The 18,962-nt window shown below is 42.8% G+C and overlaps 3 protein-coding genes across 3 annotated transcripts in view; 1 reads left to right on the forward strand and 2 right to left on the reverse strand.

Moving 5' to 3' along the window:
- The window catches only part of shtn3 (shootin 3), a 46,069-nt gene extending 44,103 nt beyond the window's left edge, over positions 1 to 1,966 (reverse strand). The window contains exon 1 of the mRNA XM_078289035.1: positions 1,895 to 1,966. Within this exon, the coding sequence (XP_078145161.1) occupies positions 1,895 to 1,966 (72 nt within the window). The remainder of the gene's footprint in view (positions 1 to 1,894) is intronic.
- Positions 1,967 to 5,108: 3,142 nt separating this feature from the next.
- Positions 5,109 to 6,312, reverse strand: LOC139925462 (N-acetyllactosaminide beta-1,3-N-acetylglucosaminyltransferase 3-like). The gene is given in 5 exon segments (XM_078289036.1): positions 5,109 to 5,214; positions 5,216 to 5,352; positions 5,355 to 5,540; positions 5,542 to 5,665; positions 5,870 to 6,312. Coding segments are annotated over 5 exon segments (996 nt in total).
- Positions 6,313 to 9,596: 3,284 nt separating this feature from the next.
- Positions 9,597 to 18,132, forward strand: LOC139925461 (ganglioside GM2 activator). Its single transcript, XM_071916843.2, has 4 exons — positions 9,597 to 9,822; positions 10,782 to 10,934; positions 15,414 to 15,596; positions 17,613 to 18,132. Exons 1-4 carry the CDS (start codon positions 9,715 to 9,717, stop codon positions 17,766 to 17,768), a joined length of 600 nt encoding a protein of 199 aa, XP_071772944.1. The 5' UTR covers positions 9,597 to 9,714; the 3' UTR covers positions 17,769 to 18,132.
- The last annotated feature ends 830 nt before the right edge of the window (positions 18,133 to 18,962 follow it).

Raw genomic sequence — 18,962 nt, forward strand, 5'->3', positions numbered from 1 at the left:
TCGATATTCCTGAAGACCGCAGCAAGGTTAGCAGGTTCACCGGAGAGCAAGGCACCAACCAACGCTGCCACAGTTAGGGGTTCAATTCCCTGTGTGGGTCAATGGGGAGAGCGAGGCACCAACACTGGGACCGCTGGAGTCTTTTTTCCTATTTTCCCCGGGACTTTATCTTTCTTTTGAAATAATATTGCATTAAAACACATCAGCCACACAAACTACAGCAGCAGTAGAGAGCTAATTTTCATTTGTAAAATGGATAGATCTTTTAGGAGGAGACTACGGGAGCTGAGAAGGAACCAGGTACGTTTACATTAAGATAGGTTCTAGTTAGCTACATGTTTTATGCTAGCTTCATTAGAAACAATGCTGGTATAAAATTCTACTTTCTACTTTCATCCTGTTTATTTACACCAGCTTGGTGTTTAAAAATGGAGGTTGTAACTAACCATTGATCTGTATGTTGCTCTTGCCTCACTTGCATGATGACAACAGGGTTAGGGGTTCAATTCCCTCTTTGTAGGTCAATGGGTAGAGCAAGGCACTAACACTGCCAGAGTTGGGGGTCCAATTCCTTCTTTGTAGGTCAATAAGTAGAGCAAGGCACTAGCATTGAAAGGGTGGGGGTTCAACTCCGTGTGTAGGGTCAATGGGTAGAGCAAGGCACTAGCATTGAAAGGGTGGGGGTTCAACTCCCTGTGTAGGGTCAATGGATAGAGCAAGGCACTAACAATGCCAGAGTTAGGGGTTCAACTCCCTGTGTAGGGTCAATGGATAGAGCAAGGCACTAACAATGCCAGAGTTAGGGGTTCAACTCCCTGTGTAGGGTCAATGGATAGAGCAAGGCACTAACAATGCCAGAGTTAGGGGTTCAACTCCCTGTGTAGGTCAATAAGCAGAGCAAGGAACTAATGCTGCCAGGATCAGGGGTTCAATTCCTTCTTTATAGGTTAGTGGGTAGAGCAAGGCACTAACAAACACTGCCAGGGTTAGGGGTTCAATTCTGTCTTTGTAGATCAATAGAGCTAGGCACTAATACTGACAGTGTTAGGGGTTCAATTCTCTATAGCTCAATATGATGAGCAAGGCACTAGCAATGAAAGGGTTAGGGTTTTAATTCCTTCTTTGTAGGTTAGTGGGTAGAGCTAGACACTAACACTGACAGGATTAGGGGTTCAATTCCCTGTGTAGTTCAAAGGCTAGAGCAAGGCACTAACAAACACTGCCAGGGTTGGGGGTTTAATTCTGTCTTTGTAGGTCAGTGGGTAGAACTAGGCACTAACGCTGATAAGGTTGGGGGTTCAATTCCCACTGGGGCTTTTATTATAAGGTATTTAGGATAAAAGCGTCCAGCAGATGTGACAGTTTGTGTGATGCAGGCTTTGTTCTGCAGAGGAAACACAGGACGCTTTGACATCTACAGGATCCATGAACTACTTACCGCTAAATATCAATTAAAACCTGAGGCGAGGCTCTTTCTGTCTTTACAGAACCACGAATTCACACATTACAGCCAAATATAAGACTATTAACGCTCAGCACATTTCCATAGAAAGGCTAAAATCTTTTTTGAAAATTCAGTGACTTCTTGATAAAACACATAAAGCAAAAATGAAACACTAATATAAATCTATAGCATCATTTCGGTCTCCGTGTAAATGGCGAGAAGAGCGACAAATTTAGGGAGGGGTTCAGCTCTTTGATGTCTCGAAAAGAAAAAACCTACAGGAGAAGCCGGCCGGCAAAAAATATTATAGCGGCAGAAATTAGGCTCCAACATCTGACCCTGATAGACATATTAACAAACATTTTAAAAGATATTTCCAGTGGTTTACAGCACGGACGGTTAGAAGCAAAAACACCGAAAAGATTTTTTTTTTTTTCTTTCTTATTTTACCTCTGTTTGCATTTGTGCGTCTCCCTCCTCCTCGCATCCCTCCATCTGCGCAGAGGATGAACAAGGAAGCATTTTCAGGACCGGAGTGAAAATATCTCCGCTCTTTCTCTCCAACAAGACGAGCCAATTTACAATTAGAGAAAGCTACAAAGAGGCTTTTTCTATCAGCACATGTCTGGATGGGATCCCATTATTTTTTTTTTTTCTCCGCACATGGGATGGAGAGCGCTCCTGCTCGGCTGGCCGGCGGACAGGATCCTCCTCCTTTCACTGACAGCATCATCTGGATCCCCTGAACCCCCACCCCCCCCCCCTCCTCTTCCTCCTCTCCCTCCTCTCCCTCTCCCTCCTCCTCCTCCCTTCTCCATGCTGCAGGCAGCGACGGACTAAACCATTTGCGCATGTGTGGGGGGAGTGGGCTGTCTGAATGAAGAGGCAGGATGGATGCAAATATAAATAGTGATATATTTTATTTATTATTTATATATATGCAGATTTTGTTCCTTATTTTGATTTTTGCTTATTAATATACAATTGAGGACCACGAGAGGCATACTCATCCACTTTAGACCCTTTATAACACTGGAATGGATATAACGAACAATAAAGATATTCTCAAACTGTAAAGATGCTTCTCTGTTCTTGCTCTTGTTCTCTAAAAGACGACAGGTAGAACACAGGTATCGAGTTGACATTCTTGGATTTGATATTTAGCCGCTGGGGGACTCTCCAGCTTGTTGGAGTTGAAGAATCGACTCTTTTGGGAGTCGATTCTTCACCACTAGATGGCAGCAGCTCCCTGCAGCTGGACTGATGGCAGAGCAGCCAGCAGTGGAGGAAGGAGTACCAGAATGTCCTACTCCCGTAGAGGTACTCTTACTTTGCTGATATTTTACTTCAGTAGAAGTAAAAGTAAAAAGTGTGTGATTTAAAATGTCCTCAGAGTAAAAGTTCCTGAGTTCCTCTTTAGAACAGAGAACGTTGTTAGCTGTGATCTTTTCCATGTGATTCTAAAAGGAGAGAGGTCAGAGTTCAAACTAGATTCTTTTCACTGGAAACATTAGAAATGACAAAATAAAGTGCAGAAACAAAGTAAAGTCAGATTCCTCTTCTCACTGTGAATGGATCCACAGTTTATCAGTTTACGTTGATCCAGTTTCTGTGGCTGATGGAGAGACACAATCTGTTCTGTGATGGATGGATTTAAAATGGACTGAAGGACAAAACTGCAGGAGAGATGGACTTTAGTAAACACTCAAAAAAGTACAAGTGCACAAAAAGATACTCAATTACAGTAACGAGAGTAAATGTAATTGGTTTCTTCCACCCTTGGCAGACACCAGTATTGACCCAAAACAGAATGAAGCTGAGGTCAGGACAGAAATACTATCTGCTGTGTCGATCCTAAGTGGGATAAAGCTCCAGTCCGGAGGTTTATTAACAGTTTGTGGATTCTCAAAGGGAAAGAAAATAATCTCTTCACAGATTTGCTCCAGTCTTTACATGCAGTATGTTCCCGACACCCTGCTGTGGCCCAGAGGGTTGGGTGACATCCATAAACGCTGCCAGCAAAGACTTTAGCACTTTCTGTCAAACCCCACCTTCTGTTGTTACTGTACAAAAGTATAATTCAGCCCATATTACCTTACCGGCTCACCCACATCTCACACAACGCATCCAAGATCATTGGCCTTCCCACCCCCAAATCTCTCAGACTTCAATAACAAAGCCATAATACGCAGAGCACTAACCATAACTCAAGACCCCACTCACCCCCTTAATCCTTTCTTCACACAAATTTGCGTGGGAGGACGGCTGCATCAGTCAGATTTGAACTTCAGAGAGCAGCATCCACGGCTGCTACCCACTAACCACTAACCATAGACTCTCTGAAATGCTGATGAAATACAGTCATGACAAGGTGATGCATTCAGGTATGAGGGATACAGTAGTACAACTAAGAGAACAAGCACAGATCCTGTACAGACCCACGGCGCGTGTTCAATTCAATTCACTGAAGCATTACGACATGATTATCGGTTTAATAATTCCACTAACGTCTAATAATAATATATTTAATAATAATAATAGTGTAAATATGTTTGGAGAGCATTCAGTAAAGTTGAAGAGAAGATGATAGGTGATGTTCTGTTTGTTTATTTCGTACGGAAGTTGTGGTTAAGTTACGATAACCGGTATGTGGTATGGTCAGGATGTCAGCCTCAGCCGCAGCACTTCAGCTAGAGACTGTTCAAATTGAGTGTTGTGTTGCTACACCTAGTGAATAAAATGCAGGCTATTTACCTCAGTCAGCTGTTAATATATTGGTTTAGACATATTTTACAAGTGTGTTGTTTAGTGTTGTTTATTGTTAGGATCCCCATTAGCTGTGCACAATGCAACAGCTACTCTTCCTGGGGTCCACACAAAATGTAAAAACAAGACATAAAACTTAACATTTGCTTTCATGGCACTTCACTATTTCAGCACAGTACATTACATTACATTGCTTAGACTGACTTTGAGTTATTCTAGAACAGTCCCTTCAGTCCACAAAGAAAGGAGAGAGAGGACAAAAGAAAAATTTAAACATACAAAAGAAAAATTAAAATCTAATATAAACACATAATTGCAAAGTTGCAACATAAATCCTTCTGTCTCCAGGTTGAGAATCATTGATGTAAGGCACAAATACATTCAGCTAAAACCTTACTGTACATGTCATTGTTCAAACATGACAAACAAAAAGAGGAAAGTGGTACTATCTCCACCATTTAAAACCTCAGAAATAAAAGAAAAAACATAAATACACTTTTGTATATTGCAGTAGAAATTAATTAAATTACATTCCATTTTACTTCCTGAGCAGTAATCTTTATTCCTATTTACAGTATGTACAACAGTGAATACCACAGTATATCCCCGTAGGGTGAGCTCACTACCAGGTTGACACCCTCCACACAGATGACTGAACTGTCTAACTGACTGAGCTGTCTGCTATCAGCAGTACTACTAACCTGACCAACTGAAAGTCACATGACATGATATCAGCATTTTGATTGGCTGTTGCATGAATCTAGCTGCAAAACAGTTTCAACTTGATTCAACCAGGCTGAGCGCAACTTTTCAGTTAATTGCAGGGGGAGATACACAGTACAACTAATGAAACTCAGTCGCGTGAAAAAGTTTCACCGTGTAACACCCGCCAAAATGTCTACGAATTTCGGCATTTCAGATTAGGGTCGTGTATTCTATGCCACATTAGATATATCTGAGGTGGTAGGAATCTGTGTACCACTAGAACGTCTTTATAATAGCAAAGGTTTCTTAGAGGGAATGTACATTCCTAAATTCTTGATACCCATATGGTAAACAGGTGTGAGTCCTGCTTTGGCCAGACACATTGCCATGTAAACATCGTCCATGGGAAGAATGGTAATGGACTTGGACATTTTGTGCCCATGACCAAGGTTGTATAGCCAGACAGGAGGTAGCCCCCACCTCTACAGAAAGGGGGGTATGAGTCTGACTTGTGCAACTGAACAGGGACATAGTACTTGCTCCTTGGGTCTCTAATGGACCCCTCGTTCTGGGCCAGGTGGCCGGCAAAGAGGTGCTTGCTGCCGTTATTGTCCTTGTGGCCTTGGGAGATACTCCACCATGTTGTCCGTGTTGGCGAAGACGCCATCATCACCGTTTAGGAGGAAGCGGGCCTGCGGACAGTTCCTCTCCATCCATTCCAGGAAGAGTATCTGCTTCAAGGTGAGGTTCAGTCAGGAACACTCTCGTCATAGATTTAACCATTTATTGCAACAAATGGAAATACAGTTATGCTTGGCGCTGATGGCTCCGCTCTTTAGATGCTCCCTGGATTAGCCAAGCAGCATGCTAAGCCAAAACAGGGAGCGCAATGCAGAAAACCCCCAAGGGTATACAAGAGTGGGCCCAAAGCAAGACACTGAATACAATTTTAACCTTTGAGCCATGTTAAGACTCTGAACTAGAAAGGTGGAGGCGGGGGTGGTGGAGGCAGCAGCAGCGGTGAGTGAGGCAGCATTGGTGTACCAAGGATCAGTGTAGAAGGGAGTCATATTTAAACGGACCGCCTTGATGTGAGAATGGGCTCTGCTTCTCGAATCCAGCACCTGCCGTTCCTGAGATGAAGATCCTCCTGATCCACACGCCGTTGTGTAATCTCTCGTTGGCCCAGGTTTTGCGTAGGACTTCTCGACGGTCGTGGTTCTCGGGGGAACTTTTAATGACCGGCAGAAGGAAGACTCACGCAGATTTGTCAGCTCCTCCACATTTGTCGGGAACGTCCAGCAGCATGGGGAAATGGCGACAGTGACGGCGGTAGAGAAAGGCTTGGATGTGACCAGGGAGAGAGGTGAAGCCCGCGATGTTGGCTGCAGACGCATTTTGATGACAACTTTGCCAGGAATAAACATAGGAGCTCCTAGTGGTAGGTGGCTTGTTTTGACTGGCATTCCTTCTCTCATATACGTGGTGGCGGTTGGTTACATGGACAGCATAATCATCTTTCCAGAGATAGAGGACCAAGAAGAAAGCTCCAGTCAGCAGAAAAGTTATTGCCCCGTTCCTTTTCATACTGTGCAGCTGCAAAACAAAGCAATGTTCTCATATCAACAAGTGTCAATCTGACAGCAGAAAAAGCTATTATGACCAAAATAATGAATCGATCAAGACTCATTACTTTAATATTCATGATTATCTTGATTGATGGTTATTATATTATTAAGGCATTACAGCCCTACAGCAACAAGCTCATAACAAGCCTTAACAAACATTATACAGCACTTTTAGCATGAGGAGGTGAACCACAACCCAGCGGCTGATATTGCAACACTACTGCTCTGATAACAGGAAGCAGAGGCTTGGTGACTTGACAGAATCCTCTGATGTACTGTTGCACGGGGGTGTGGAGGAAACCAGTGAAGATAAATGTGAGTCACAACAGTAAGTTTCCATTTACTTCACTGACAATGTATTTTTCTTTTTTCTGTCAGTCAGTCAGTTAGACATGTAGTTAGACAGGTAGTTGGATAGGTAGTTAGACAGGTGGTCAGTTAGACAGGTGGTCACTTAGACAGGTAGTCAGTTAGACAGCTCAGTCAGTTAGACAGGTGGTCAGTTAGACAGCTCAGTCAGTTAGACAGGTGGTCAGTTAGACAGGTAGTCAGTTAGTCAGTTAGACAGCTCAGTCAGTTAGACAGGTGGTCAGTTAGACAGCTCAGTCAGTTAGACAGGTGGTCAGTTAGACAGGTAGTCAGTTAGTCAGTTAGACAGCTCAGTCAGTTAGACAGGTGGTCAGTTAGACAGGTAGTCAGTTAGACAAGTAGTCAGTTAGACAGGTGGTCAGTTAGACAGCTCAGTGAGTCAGACAGGTGGTCAGTTAGACAGGTGGTCAGTTAGACAGGTAGTCAGTTAGACAAGTAGTCAGTTAGACAGGTGGTCAGTTAGACAGCTCAGTGAGTCAGACAGGTGGTCAGTTAGACAGGTGGTCAGTTAGACAGCTCAGTCAGTTAGACAGGTGGTCAGTTAGACAGAGAGAGAGAGAGAGAGAGAGAGAGAGAGAGAGACAGATGTATGTGTGTGTATGTGGCTGCACTCCACTTGTGAAAAAGACCAACCGGTGGATACAGAACCTAAAACATGGGCTGGCTCGTTTTTTGGAAAACACTTTCCAGGAAAAAAAAATAAAGTGCAAAATATGAATTAAAGCACAAATCTCTGCCGCACCTGGAGGCAACAGAACTTGTGTTGCTGCATTTTCTTCACGAGAATATCACATTACTCTGTTCAGCCTTGTGAGCAGTGGGCTACGTGTTTCTCTCAACTCTCCTCAGGCTGCTGAGTTTATCTGAACCGTCCGATGATAAAATTATTTCCACAGAGAGAGAGAGAGAGAGAGAGAGAGAGAGAGAGAGAGAGAGAGAGAGAGAGAGAGACAGATGTATGTGTGTGTATGTGGCTGCACAGCTGAGCCTGTGGCAGTTGATGACATCACCAGAAGTTCTTCCAGGCCCATTTCCAATCTCCCATTTCTGTCCAAGCTGCTGGAAAAGGTGGTTGCTGCTCTGCTTCATCTAAAATTCAACAACTTCTTTGAGAAGTTCCAGTCTGGCTTCCGTTCTGCCCACAGCACTGAAACAGCTCTGGTTATAAACGACCTGCTGATGGCGGCTGATGCTGGCTCCCCATCTCTCCTGATCCTCCTTGGTCTGACTTATCCTCCTTAAGCGCCTCCATTGCACCATCAGACTCTCTGATTCTGTCCTGACCTGGTTTCAGTCCTACCTGTCTGGAAGAACTGAGTATGTCTCTTTGGGAGGTGCAAAGTCCCGGACACACCCCGTCACCTGTGGTGTCCCTCAAGGGTCGGTTCTCGGCCCCATCCTGTTCTCCCTGTACATACTCCCCTACTGTCGTTAGCCGGCATGGAATATCATTCCACTGCTACGCAGACGACACACAACTATACCTAAAAACTGTCCCAACCCCCTCTGCAGCCTTGTCATCGTCATCATCGTCATCATCATCATCATCATTATCACTAACCACCTGCCTTGAGGAGATAAGGGCCTGGATGAAACATAACTTCCTGCAGCTAAACAGCTATTTTAATTGGCACCTCACACCAGGTCCAGTTTTCTCCCATAACTCACATCACCTTTTCTGGCCAAGACATTCCCCTCTCCTCATCAGTCTCCGACCTGGGCGTTAGGTTCGACCCTCACTCGACCTTTGACACCCACATCAAACATCTGCGCAGGACCTCCTTCTACCACCTCAGGAACATCTCCAAACTCCGTCCCACACTTAACCTGTCAGACGCGGAGAAACTCGTCCACGCCTTTGTCTCCTCAAGGCTGGACTACTGCAACGCACTTCTCATCGGGTCTCCTAGCAGGAGCCTCCAGAAGCTCCAATACATCCAGATCAGTGCTGCTAGGATCCTGATGAGAGTGCATCCACGGAAATGCCCCTCCCTACCTCAAGGAACTGCTCACACCACAAACCTCCACCCGTAACCTGCGATCCATCAATAACAACCTTCTCCGTCCCCCCAGGACCGAGCTCCGCACCGTGGGAGATCGGGCCTTCTGCTCGGAGTACTCTCCCTGACCACCTGAGGGCGCCACAGACTCTCGATGCTTTTAAAAGAGGCCTAAAAACCGTCCTTGTTAACAGAGCCTTTCCTTAACTTTCGGTTCGTTTTTATTTCTTTGTTTTTATGCATTGTCTATAAACTTTTCCTTTCTAATCAGGCCTTTTTCCTTTGTGTTGCTTTTAATGATCTTTGCTGTTGGTTCATTTTATCTGTTTTTATGCACCTGTTTTTTACTCTGTAGCACTTTGAGATTTACTTGTAATTTGTAAGTGCATTACAAATTAAATATTATTATTATTATTATTATTATCATCACCTGCTGTGAACATTCCGTCATGATTGTATATGTGGAATTACTTAGCGATAAAAGTTAAATAAAATCAATTAATGCTTGCTTGCGTGCAGCCCACTAATAATCCCAATAACACTCACTTTAAATTATAATTGAGGAGAGGCAACAGAAACAGCGCACGTGACTCATCAACCATGCTGACTCTGAGCGGTCACGTGACAGACTGGGCTGGTAAACACGGAAGTAACGTTGCTCGACAGTCAGAAACAGTGGTGGCATTCAGTCTGGTCCGGTCAGTCGGGGTTTGATCATCGTGGAGTGAACAGTAGATCATCACAGCTGTTTTATCCGTCTTCCTCCCTTCGACCCGCTCAGCCTCTGAACTCACCGACAGCCATGAGGAGATGCTTGGTGCTCGCGGTCACCCTGAGCCTGGCTGCCTGCTGCATCATGCAGGCAGACTGCAAGTCCTATTCCAGAAAGACACGCCGGAATAATGCAAAGGTAAGAAGAGGAAAGCACTGTTAACATGCAATTACAGCAGCATTATACACACACACACACACACACACACACACACACACACACAGAAAAAAACACAATGTTCCTATGATATTGTATTCACTACAACTTCTCTTATGCCCATAATACTGTGCTCACTGTAATATCCCTATTTACAAAGTCACTGTAATACTCCGATAATATTCTATTCTCTAGAATATCTTTTATGGTATCACTATAATATTTCTACAATATTTTAACCACTGCAGTACCTCTTATGGTATCACTATGCTTATAATAGTCTATTCACTGTGATATCTCCTATGGTATCACTATAACATTCCTATAATATTCCTATAGGGATATATAATGTCTATAGTATAGTCTATAGTGTCTGTGGTGCTCAATAGTGAGTTTACAGTGATTTGATGGTACTTTATTTAATTTCTTATAACATCACTATAATATTATTGTAGGCTACTGACCTATTATATGTGTGTTTATAGTGGCATTATCCCCTATAGTATCACTGTAATATTCCTATAATATTCATATAGGAATTTAAATTGTGGCTGTGGTACTCCTTATCATACTTAATGGTTTTTTTTTTTTACTTCTATGGTATCATTAATTTTCTTTGGTAGGCTATAATTATTTTTGACCTGTAGCAGTTGCATGGTATTCTAGTTTTGTTGTGATATTTGCATAGTGTCATTCTAAAACTTCTTATAGGATTTCTGTATTTCTTGTAGAAGTACAGTGTCTAGACTAATTTAAGGTAAATTAAGTTAACTAAGTTAAACTGTAGGCCATCAGTTAACTTTAAAGTGAGGAATCTAATTTAAAGTGTAAACCATCAGTTAACTTTAAAGTGAGTTAACTAATTTAAAGCGTAAAACCTTCAGTAAACTTTAGAGTGAGTTAACTGATTCGGCCTGTGAACCGTCTGCTTGTTGGGACAGATTTTGGGATTCGACTGGAAGAACTGCGGCCAGCCGGACGCCCCGGCGGTGCTGAAGACCCTGGCCTTGTCTCCGGACCCGATCACCATCCCGGGAGACCTGACCGCCGCCGCATCCGGATCCACGACCGTCGAATTATCTTCTCCACTGGCTGTGAGTAGACATGCGACATGCAGGAGGAGGCCAGGTTCAAACCCAAATGACCATAACATTTTCTCAATGTGATATAATGGCGTGGTACAGAAAATCATATTAAAACAGCTTTGGGAACTGTTTTGAACTGAGAAATGTGAGAAATATATGTGAGAGATATTTGCCAGTACTATGAATTCATGTCCTAAATATTTATGTCAGCCTAAAAAGGAGGTAAAATCTCTTCCACAGATAAAAAGGAGGGTGAACTGAGTGTGGTTGGGTCTCTGTTCCAGATCCATCCAGATATATTCTCCCTCTTCAGGCTGTTAAACTTGATTCATTATTACAGGACGCCTAGGGGCTGAAAAATGTTTCACTATAAGAAATAATTTATGCAAAGAATAGATGTGATTACATATTTCTATATTAGAAACAGGATGTTTTTTGGTTTGTTCCAAAACAGAGTCCGGGCCAGAAAGTGAGTTTTGAAAGGCAGAAATCTCATCAGCTGACGAAGTAATGATTGATTCATTGGTATTGATCAACAACATTATCAACCCTGCAGATATATTATGGTCTGTTTGTACTATGAGTGTCATCTTACTTATTGCCCATTTAACCGTCCGCTTTCAAAACCATCAGAGAGCTGAAAGCAGCAGTTCAGCTGTTCAGAGCGGACCGGCCCTCTGTCTGCAGCGTGTGTGTGTGTGTGTGTGTGTGTGTATGGCGGGGGGGGGGTTATTATCGGTCATATGGGTTATGTGAAGCAGTGAAGCGGGAACAGACGTGTCTGGATCTGCCTCTGATCCTGTGAGCCTCATGTGAGCAGATCAACAACATGAACAGTTGCAGTCACCAGCCTCTCTGGAGTTCTCCTGCTTTTAAAATGGCGGCGGGTGGCGGGCGGCGGGCGGCGGGTGGCGGGCGGCGGGCGAGAGCAGCGGCCCTCCAGGTTTTAGGCTTGAGACCCTTCAGACCAAGAGATGCTTCCTCCTGTCACAGGCTGCGTGTCGTCACAGTCGGGTGAAAAACTTTTATCTCCAGAACTTTTCAGGAACTAAGAAAAGCAGCTTTGTTTTCAGCTCGACCGCCAAGTATTGTTGACTTTATGCAAAGGGGTTTGAGCGGGTTTCATAAGGCCGAGTGTGGAAGAATTCCCTCAACCCACAGAGCAACACTGAATCTTTCAAGTGAAGTTAAAAAAATGAAAAGAACCAAAACTGGAGTTATGAGGTTTCCACATGACAACAGTGATATATAGATTGACAAGGCGAGGCAAAGGCAAACTTTATTGATATAGCTCATTTCAGTCACAAGGCAAATCCAATGTGCTTCACATAAAACAGAAAAAATACATAAAAATCCTTGCTCAGGGCCACACACCACAACTATTTAAAATGACATTAAAAAAGAAAGAAAGAAAGAAAGATAGATAGAGATAAAATATGTAAAACATAAATAAAGATTGGTGAACAAAGAATGATTTTCCCTTTTCAGGTCGTTTCATTTGATTAATTATCAGAGGAGGCAGAGAGGCTGAAAACTATTCAGTAAAATCAAAAAAGAGAAATCAGGAAAAATGGACATGATAATACTGATTTGTATAGCATAAATATGTTTATATCCTATCCCATAAATCATCTTTTGACCCGCCGAAATTATCTCGTGACCAGACCCAAGTGAGAAGCACTGGACTAGAAGTTAGACTGGCAGGCTTGTGACAGGAATTTATCTGGTTTGAATCCCAAAGAGACTGAGAAACGCTCTCCCATCCCTCAACAAAGCCTGTTGAGCTGCCGCTGAGCAAGGCACTTCCCCCTGCCAGTGACTGTGCCGCTCCCAGAGTGAACGCGTGGAAATATATGAACATGAAACAGCAGTGCCAAAACAGAACATGCAACTTTCTCTGGATAAATAAACGTAAAAATGGTCCAAATCTGCTCTCACCCTGGCAGCAAGGCTCAAAAGATCTATCATGACTTGTTTTTCTTTCACTTCCCAACCTCCAGAAGTAGGTTTATGATCCATTTTGGGTTCCAGCCCAAAGTTAGTCTCATGCTTATGGCGTTTAGTCATGTGTGTAGCCGACAGGGATGAAAAGCCTAGCGAGTCAGCAAAATACACACATAACTCTGTCTCAGATCACATTATTTACATCATCAATAAACCCTCAAAACAGGCCTACTGAGTTTATGATGCCTGCTTCTCCGTCATAAACAACTTGTCTGGCTGTTAATCATTCAGTGATTTAACAGTAGATGTTGTTATGCCTTTCCACACATCAAGGCTTTAAAGTGCTGCTATAAATCATGTGTGGATTTAACAGAATTTGCAAATCATCCTGTGTTTGTTGTGTATGTTTTAACCAAAGCAGATGGGTGGGGTTCTGCAGCAGGACAGCTCAGATAGCGAACCTCAGGATAATTCTGGTTATTTTCCTTTTTTCCTAGTTTTTTGCCATCATGACGATCGATTCTGATCAAAATGTATTTCACTGAGGAGCTACATATATCTCAGTTTGCAGGGAGCGCCAACGGAAAACTCAAACAGTAAAACCCAAAACCACCTAAAACACAGTAACACTCACTGCAATGTGACCTGACTATATCCAATTTTCTGATTATCCGTTGCCTGCAGCTTGACTATACTGAGGTATTACATATGTTAATTTAACTCTTGTATATAAGCAGAAAGTTTACTCAGTTAGTGGCAGACTGCAGACGGCACTGCCACGCTCCAGCAGTCAGCAGAGGGAACAAGGAAGTGTGTGAGCAGTGCCAAAGAATATTAAATTAACTATTAACTGATATGCTGTGTGATAACTGTTCAGCCACAGCTGTTTAAAGACGTGTAACTGCTGTGTGAGTGTTTAAAGGTTGTGTTTTAATCGCTGTTTGAGTTTCCCTCGGCTCTGCTGCGCTCCTTGCAAACTGAGAGGAAATCTACACTGAAGTAATCGATGAAATTTTGATCAGAATCGATCAGCATGATGGCAAAAACTAAGACAATAAGCCTCAGGTTGAAAAAAAATAAACAGAATTATCCTTTAACAAATGAAAATTAACACCAACCATTTTCCAAATGCTGGTAAACTTTGGATGTGGCTTTTTAGAGTAATTTCTACTTGTTTGGCTGGTGAAATAGTAAAAGTAGGTGGGGATTCTTGGATCCAGCAGTCAGTTTGGATGAAAAAAGTTGGTTTCGTGCCCTGGAAACGACCAGGAAGGCAGAGAATAGAGGTTAGTTTGAGTCACTAGTCTTATGACCTGATTAAAAAAGGTTTTCAGTACTGTAGATGTTGACAGTATCGGGTATATATATATATATAGTAGAGGGTAATGTCCTCTGTGTAAAGTCACTTCCTCAAAACTCTACTGAGCATTTCTTGTTTTTAGTTTAGCCTCTGTCGTGTTTGTTTTTATACAGTCCTGTTCCCTTTTCACCCACTTCAACCTCGTTTTTTTTAACCTTTTACTCTTTTATTGACCCTTCTGTTTATTACACATTGTCGTTTTTAATCCATCCATGTTTACGACTCTCTCTTTCTCAATCTCAGATAATTATTCATTCATCATTCACTTTTTACCCCCTTTCTTGTCTCTCCGCATATCATGTATAATGCCTTTAATTTTTCAGGGAAAGTTCACTGAGAGTTCATGGTTCTTTTTCAGCATCCAGACTCCCTTTTCCATCCCTGATGATGTAATTCATCATCTGTTTATCATCTATTTTTCCTCCTTTCACCTTTTCGGGTAAATGGGACCTTGGAGAAGGAAGTGGGAGGGGGATTTTGGGGTGAAGATCTCATGGATAGAAGAACACTGAAGCTGTTCCAACAACTCAAAACTGTTCCACCTACTGTGTCTCCTACTTTCATTTGATTATGATTCACCATTTTTGACGTTCTCTGTCTTTGTCCTTGGGTAAATGTGACCATAGAGAAGGAAATGTCAGGATTTTGGGTGAAGATCTCAAAGGTAGAGGAGCAGAGAAGCCCTCACAAGAACCTCAAACTGTTCCCCTCCTCTTTTCGGTTCATCATTCACCATTTTCCCCTTCTCTTCCTTTCCTCCTCCCCAGGTAAATGGGATATTTAGAGAAGGAGGCGTCAGGATTTTGGGTGACGATCTCATGGCTAGAAGAGCATTGAAGCTGTTCCACCAACTCAAAACTGTTCCACCTACTGTATCTCCTACTTTCTTTTGATTATGATTTACCATTTTTGACGTTCTCCATCTTTTGGGTGAAGATCCTAACAGGAGAAGAGCAGAGAAACTACCTCAACAACACCAAACTTTTCTCCTTATCTCCTCCTCTTCGTCTGTTTTATCATTCACCCTTCTTCCTTTCCTCCCTGCAGGTAAATGTGATCTTTGGAGAAGGAGGTGTCAGGATTTTGGGTGAAGATCTGCCCCACCACCCTCCAAATCGTTCTCCATATCTCCTCCTCCTGTTTCTGTTCATCATTCCTCCTCTCCTCCTCCTCCTCCTCCCCAGGTGAATGTGACCCTGGAGAAGGAGGTGGCAGGTTTCTGGGTGAAGATCCCCTGTGTGGAGGAGTTGGGCAGCTGCCACTATCCGGACGCCTGTGACCTCCTGAACCAGCTGGTCCCGCCGGGTCAGGACTGTCCCGAGCCGCTGCACACCTACGGCCTGCCCTGCCACTGCCCCTTCAAGGCTGTGAGTCTGCTTTAAAGTCATAATCTGTGACGTTTTCATATAAATAAATGTCAGTTTTGCTACTCTTGGTGTAACACAATAGCGATTCAAGTGACGTGCAAATAGTAAATCTAATCCAGCTCCATCAGATCCAGGCAAAATGTGGATATGAGATGTATGTTAATGCCGGGTGGAGAGGGATCTTTGGGAGCTAGCAACAAGCTAGTAACACGGAAATTTGGCCGTTATTATTATTATTCTGACTGTTTTTATGAGGGTATTTTCTAGTCATGGGGCAGAACCAGCTTTTTAAATTTCTACCTTCTTTTAAAAGACTCAGTAGCATTAAGACCAGAACTTCTAGGTTCCAAAATAGCACTTATCCTCCTGAACTCACTACAGACTGTTTGTCAGATCTAAGGGAGTGAGCAATATGACGGGTATAGTGGGTGTTTTTATCCCCATGGTACATATTTCTTAGTTTATGGTATTTTAGTTTGTTTATGTTTATTTTATTGCTTCTACTTCATGTTTTACTTTGTGTTATATGTGTTTTAAGTGTTTTACTTGTGGTTTTTTAACCATTCTTGTCCCTCTCTGTGTTAAGTGAGCTTGGGTTAGGGTTAGGTTTAGGCAAATCCCAACCAAGTTGAAATGGCAATACAGTATTGAATGTCAGTGATGGAGGAGGCTGGTCTCTGCCATGTTGTTCAGAAGGCAGGAACCTCTTCATCTGTCCAGGCTCTGCTTCTCACCTGCTGGCTCGCCGCCATGTTTACATCACATTACGCAATTTAGCAAATGCTTTTGTCTAAAAAGCGACTTACAATAAGATGTTCTCTAAGACGTTTGTTCTCTAGGGACTATGGATCGGCACCGGTCTGTCAGTGCGTTCGTCCGTCTCGCACAATATTTCGGACGCCGCTGATCATATTTGGACGAAAATTCGGGGAATGATGCGTCTCATTCTGACACTTTTAAAATTGCACCAATTGGCCTAAGGTGGCGCTACGACATTTGTTTGTTTGTTTGTTGGAGTTTGTCGAGACTTGGGGGAATGCAGCTGATGAGTTTCTCTGTCTCTGTAGGTAACTCATCTTCCACCCCTGCCTGTAGTTCTTGTGAGGTTCCCCAGGGTTCAATTTTAGGCCCCCCTTTTGTTCTCTCTATACTTCCACTAGGTAAAATTATTGAGAAGTACAACATGTCCTTTTCACAGCTCTGTCTCCCGCTCAAACCTGATAACCAGGCTGGGCTGCTTATACTGACTGACTGCCTAGAGGACATTAAATCTTGGATGGCACACAACTTTCTCCAGTTGAACGAAAATAAGACTGAGGTTTACTACTACTAATATCATTACCCAGAGCCTGGATCAGCTACCCGTGTCAAACCACATGCACTACAAAAACCTTGGGGTGACACTTGATGGCGCTCTGAATTTTAACAAACAGATCAGCTCAGTTGTGAAATCTAGTTTCTTCCAGCTCAGGATTATCTCCAAAATCAGACCTGGGAAGAGTAATTCATGCATTAATATCCTCCCGAATGGACTATTGTAATTTTCTCTATTTTGGTATTAATCAGACTTCAATCTCCCGTTAAAAAAACAGAATAGGTTTAAATAAGTGTTAAAAGGAGTTAAAAAAATTAATTTAAATTAAAAATTAAATTAAATTACAGTACAGTAAAATAGCCCCATATGAATCTAATAAAAAGCAGTGGCAAACAGGAAAGTTTTAAGCCTTGATTTAAAAGAGCTGATTGTTGGAGCCGACCTCAGATCATCTGGAAGTTTATTCCATAAATAGGGAGTATAGAAACTAAAAGCTGCTGAGCCGTGTTTGGTTTTAACTCTTAGAGCAGTCAGCTGACTCGCTCCAGATGACCTGAGAGCAGTAGCTTAACTGTGGAAGAGTTTAAGAATCGTCTTAAAACCCACTTTTACTCTCTAACTTTTTGTTTTGTTTGTGTCTGTGGATGTCTGTATACTCATGACTGCGCTCTTATGTGTTTTTATTCTTCTTGCATCCCCAGGGCTCGTACTCTCTGCCCCAGTCGGACTTCTACCTGCCCTACATGGATCTTCCCTCCTGGCTCACCAACGGAAACTACCGGGTGCAGGGCGTCCTGGGCAGCCAGGGCAAAGAGCTGGGCTGCCTCAAAGTGGCGCTCTCTCTCCACTCCGAGTAACACGCTCCGTCACCGCCACCGCAACCGACCCGACGCAGTTAGGATCCTTTGGTTTTGTTCATTTGCACATTTAAATGATTAATAACTGGAAAAAGAAAGGAGAAGTTGCACAAACAAACCATTCAGACCGAGAAACCTCAAGGGGGTTTTTCTGAAAACTCTGCATCTCAAACGAAAAAGAGCAAAAAAATCAAGAATCACAAAACAGATACACAAAACTTTTACATTGAGCAAATCAGCAAATCGTTCCACGTTTTCCATGCTTACTGCATTTCTGCTGCACATGAAAATAAACAAAAATCCCCAAAATAAGAGGAAACCCTGCAGAGATATGTGCTGTACAATCTATAATAATAATAATAATAAACTATTTGTACAATACTTTTTAAAAAAACAGAGTTTACAGAGTGCTTTAACAACCAAATAAACGCAAACATCATACTTAGAAAATACAGTAAATAGATGTAACTTTGGGAGTATCTGAGCTGCAGTACATGCCATATGGGAGAGAACGTCACATCAAACTGTTCGCCAAAATTTTGCATTTTATCGTTGCCTTACTCACCGGAAAATATACTTTCTTTGTCGAAAAAATCTTTCCCCAGTCGTTAGAGTCCGCTGCTCATTTCAGCGTACATGAAACCGGGCTGCATGAAGCCGTATAGGGAAGATCTACTGGTAGCTGTTAATGGGTAGAGAAGAACTTCACCTGGATTTTATCCTTAAAATCACACTGCCCTTTTTTTTATTTTCTTTCTGCATTTGCCAAAATGGAAAACATAATTTGTCCTGCAAAGCTTGATTTGCAATTTTGATACCTGGATCCTGTGAACAGGAACGCTTAAAAATGCATTAGAAGCTAAAGCCAAGAGGGAATTGATCTTTTGTGTGTGTCCGCTCTGCTGTGTGTGTGTGTGTGTGTGTGTGTGTGTGTGTGCATGTGTGCATGTGTGTGTGTGTGTGTCCCCACTCTGCTGTGTGTAAGGTGTTTCTCAGAAGGGAAGTGCTGTCGTCTCATGAAGCCACAAACAGAGAAGCAGACCCAGTTTAGAGAAACCTCACCGCCGCTGCCTGCCCACTTCCTGATTCAAGTGAAGACTGTCTGTAAACCTTGATCTGTCCGGGAGAAACCATCTGAGTGTCACGCTCTTTGCCTCAGCTCCGCCCTGCTTCACATCCATACAGTTCCACACA

The sequence above is a fragment of the Centroberyx gerrardi genome, chromosome 16 (genome assembly GCF_048128805.1).
Source record: "Centroberyx gerrardi isolate f3 chromosome 16, fCenGer3.hap1.cur.20231027, whole genome shotgun sequence".
NCBI classification, from domain to species: Eukaryota; Metazoa; Chordata; class Actinopteri; order Beryciformes; family Berycidae; genus Centroberyx; species Centroberyx gerrardi.

Coding starts and splice junctions, on each gene's coding strand:
- LOC139925461 (XM_071916843.2), top strand. CDS start 9,715: ATGAGGAGATGCTTGGTGCTCGCGGTCACCCTGAGCCTGGCTGCCTGC. Junction 9,823..10,781: donor CACGCCGGAATAATGCAAAG/GTAAGAAGAGGA, acceptor TTGTTGGGACAG/ATTTTGGGATTCGACTGGAA. Junction 10,935..15,413: donor AATTATCTTCTCCACTGGCT/GTGAGTAGACAT, acceptor CCTCCTCCCCAG/GTGAATGTGACCCTGGAGAA.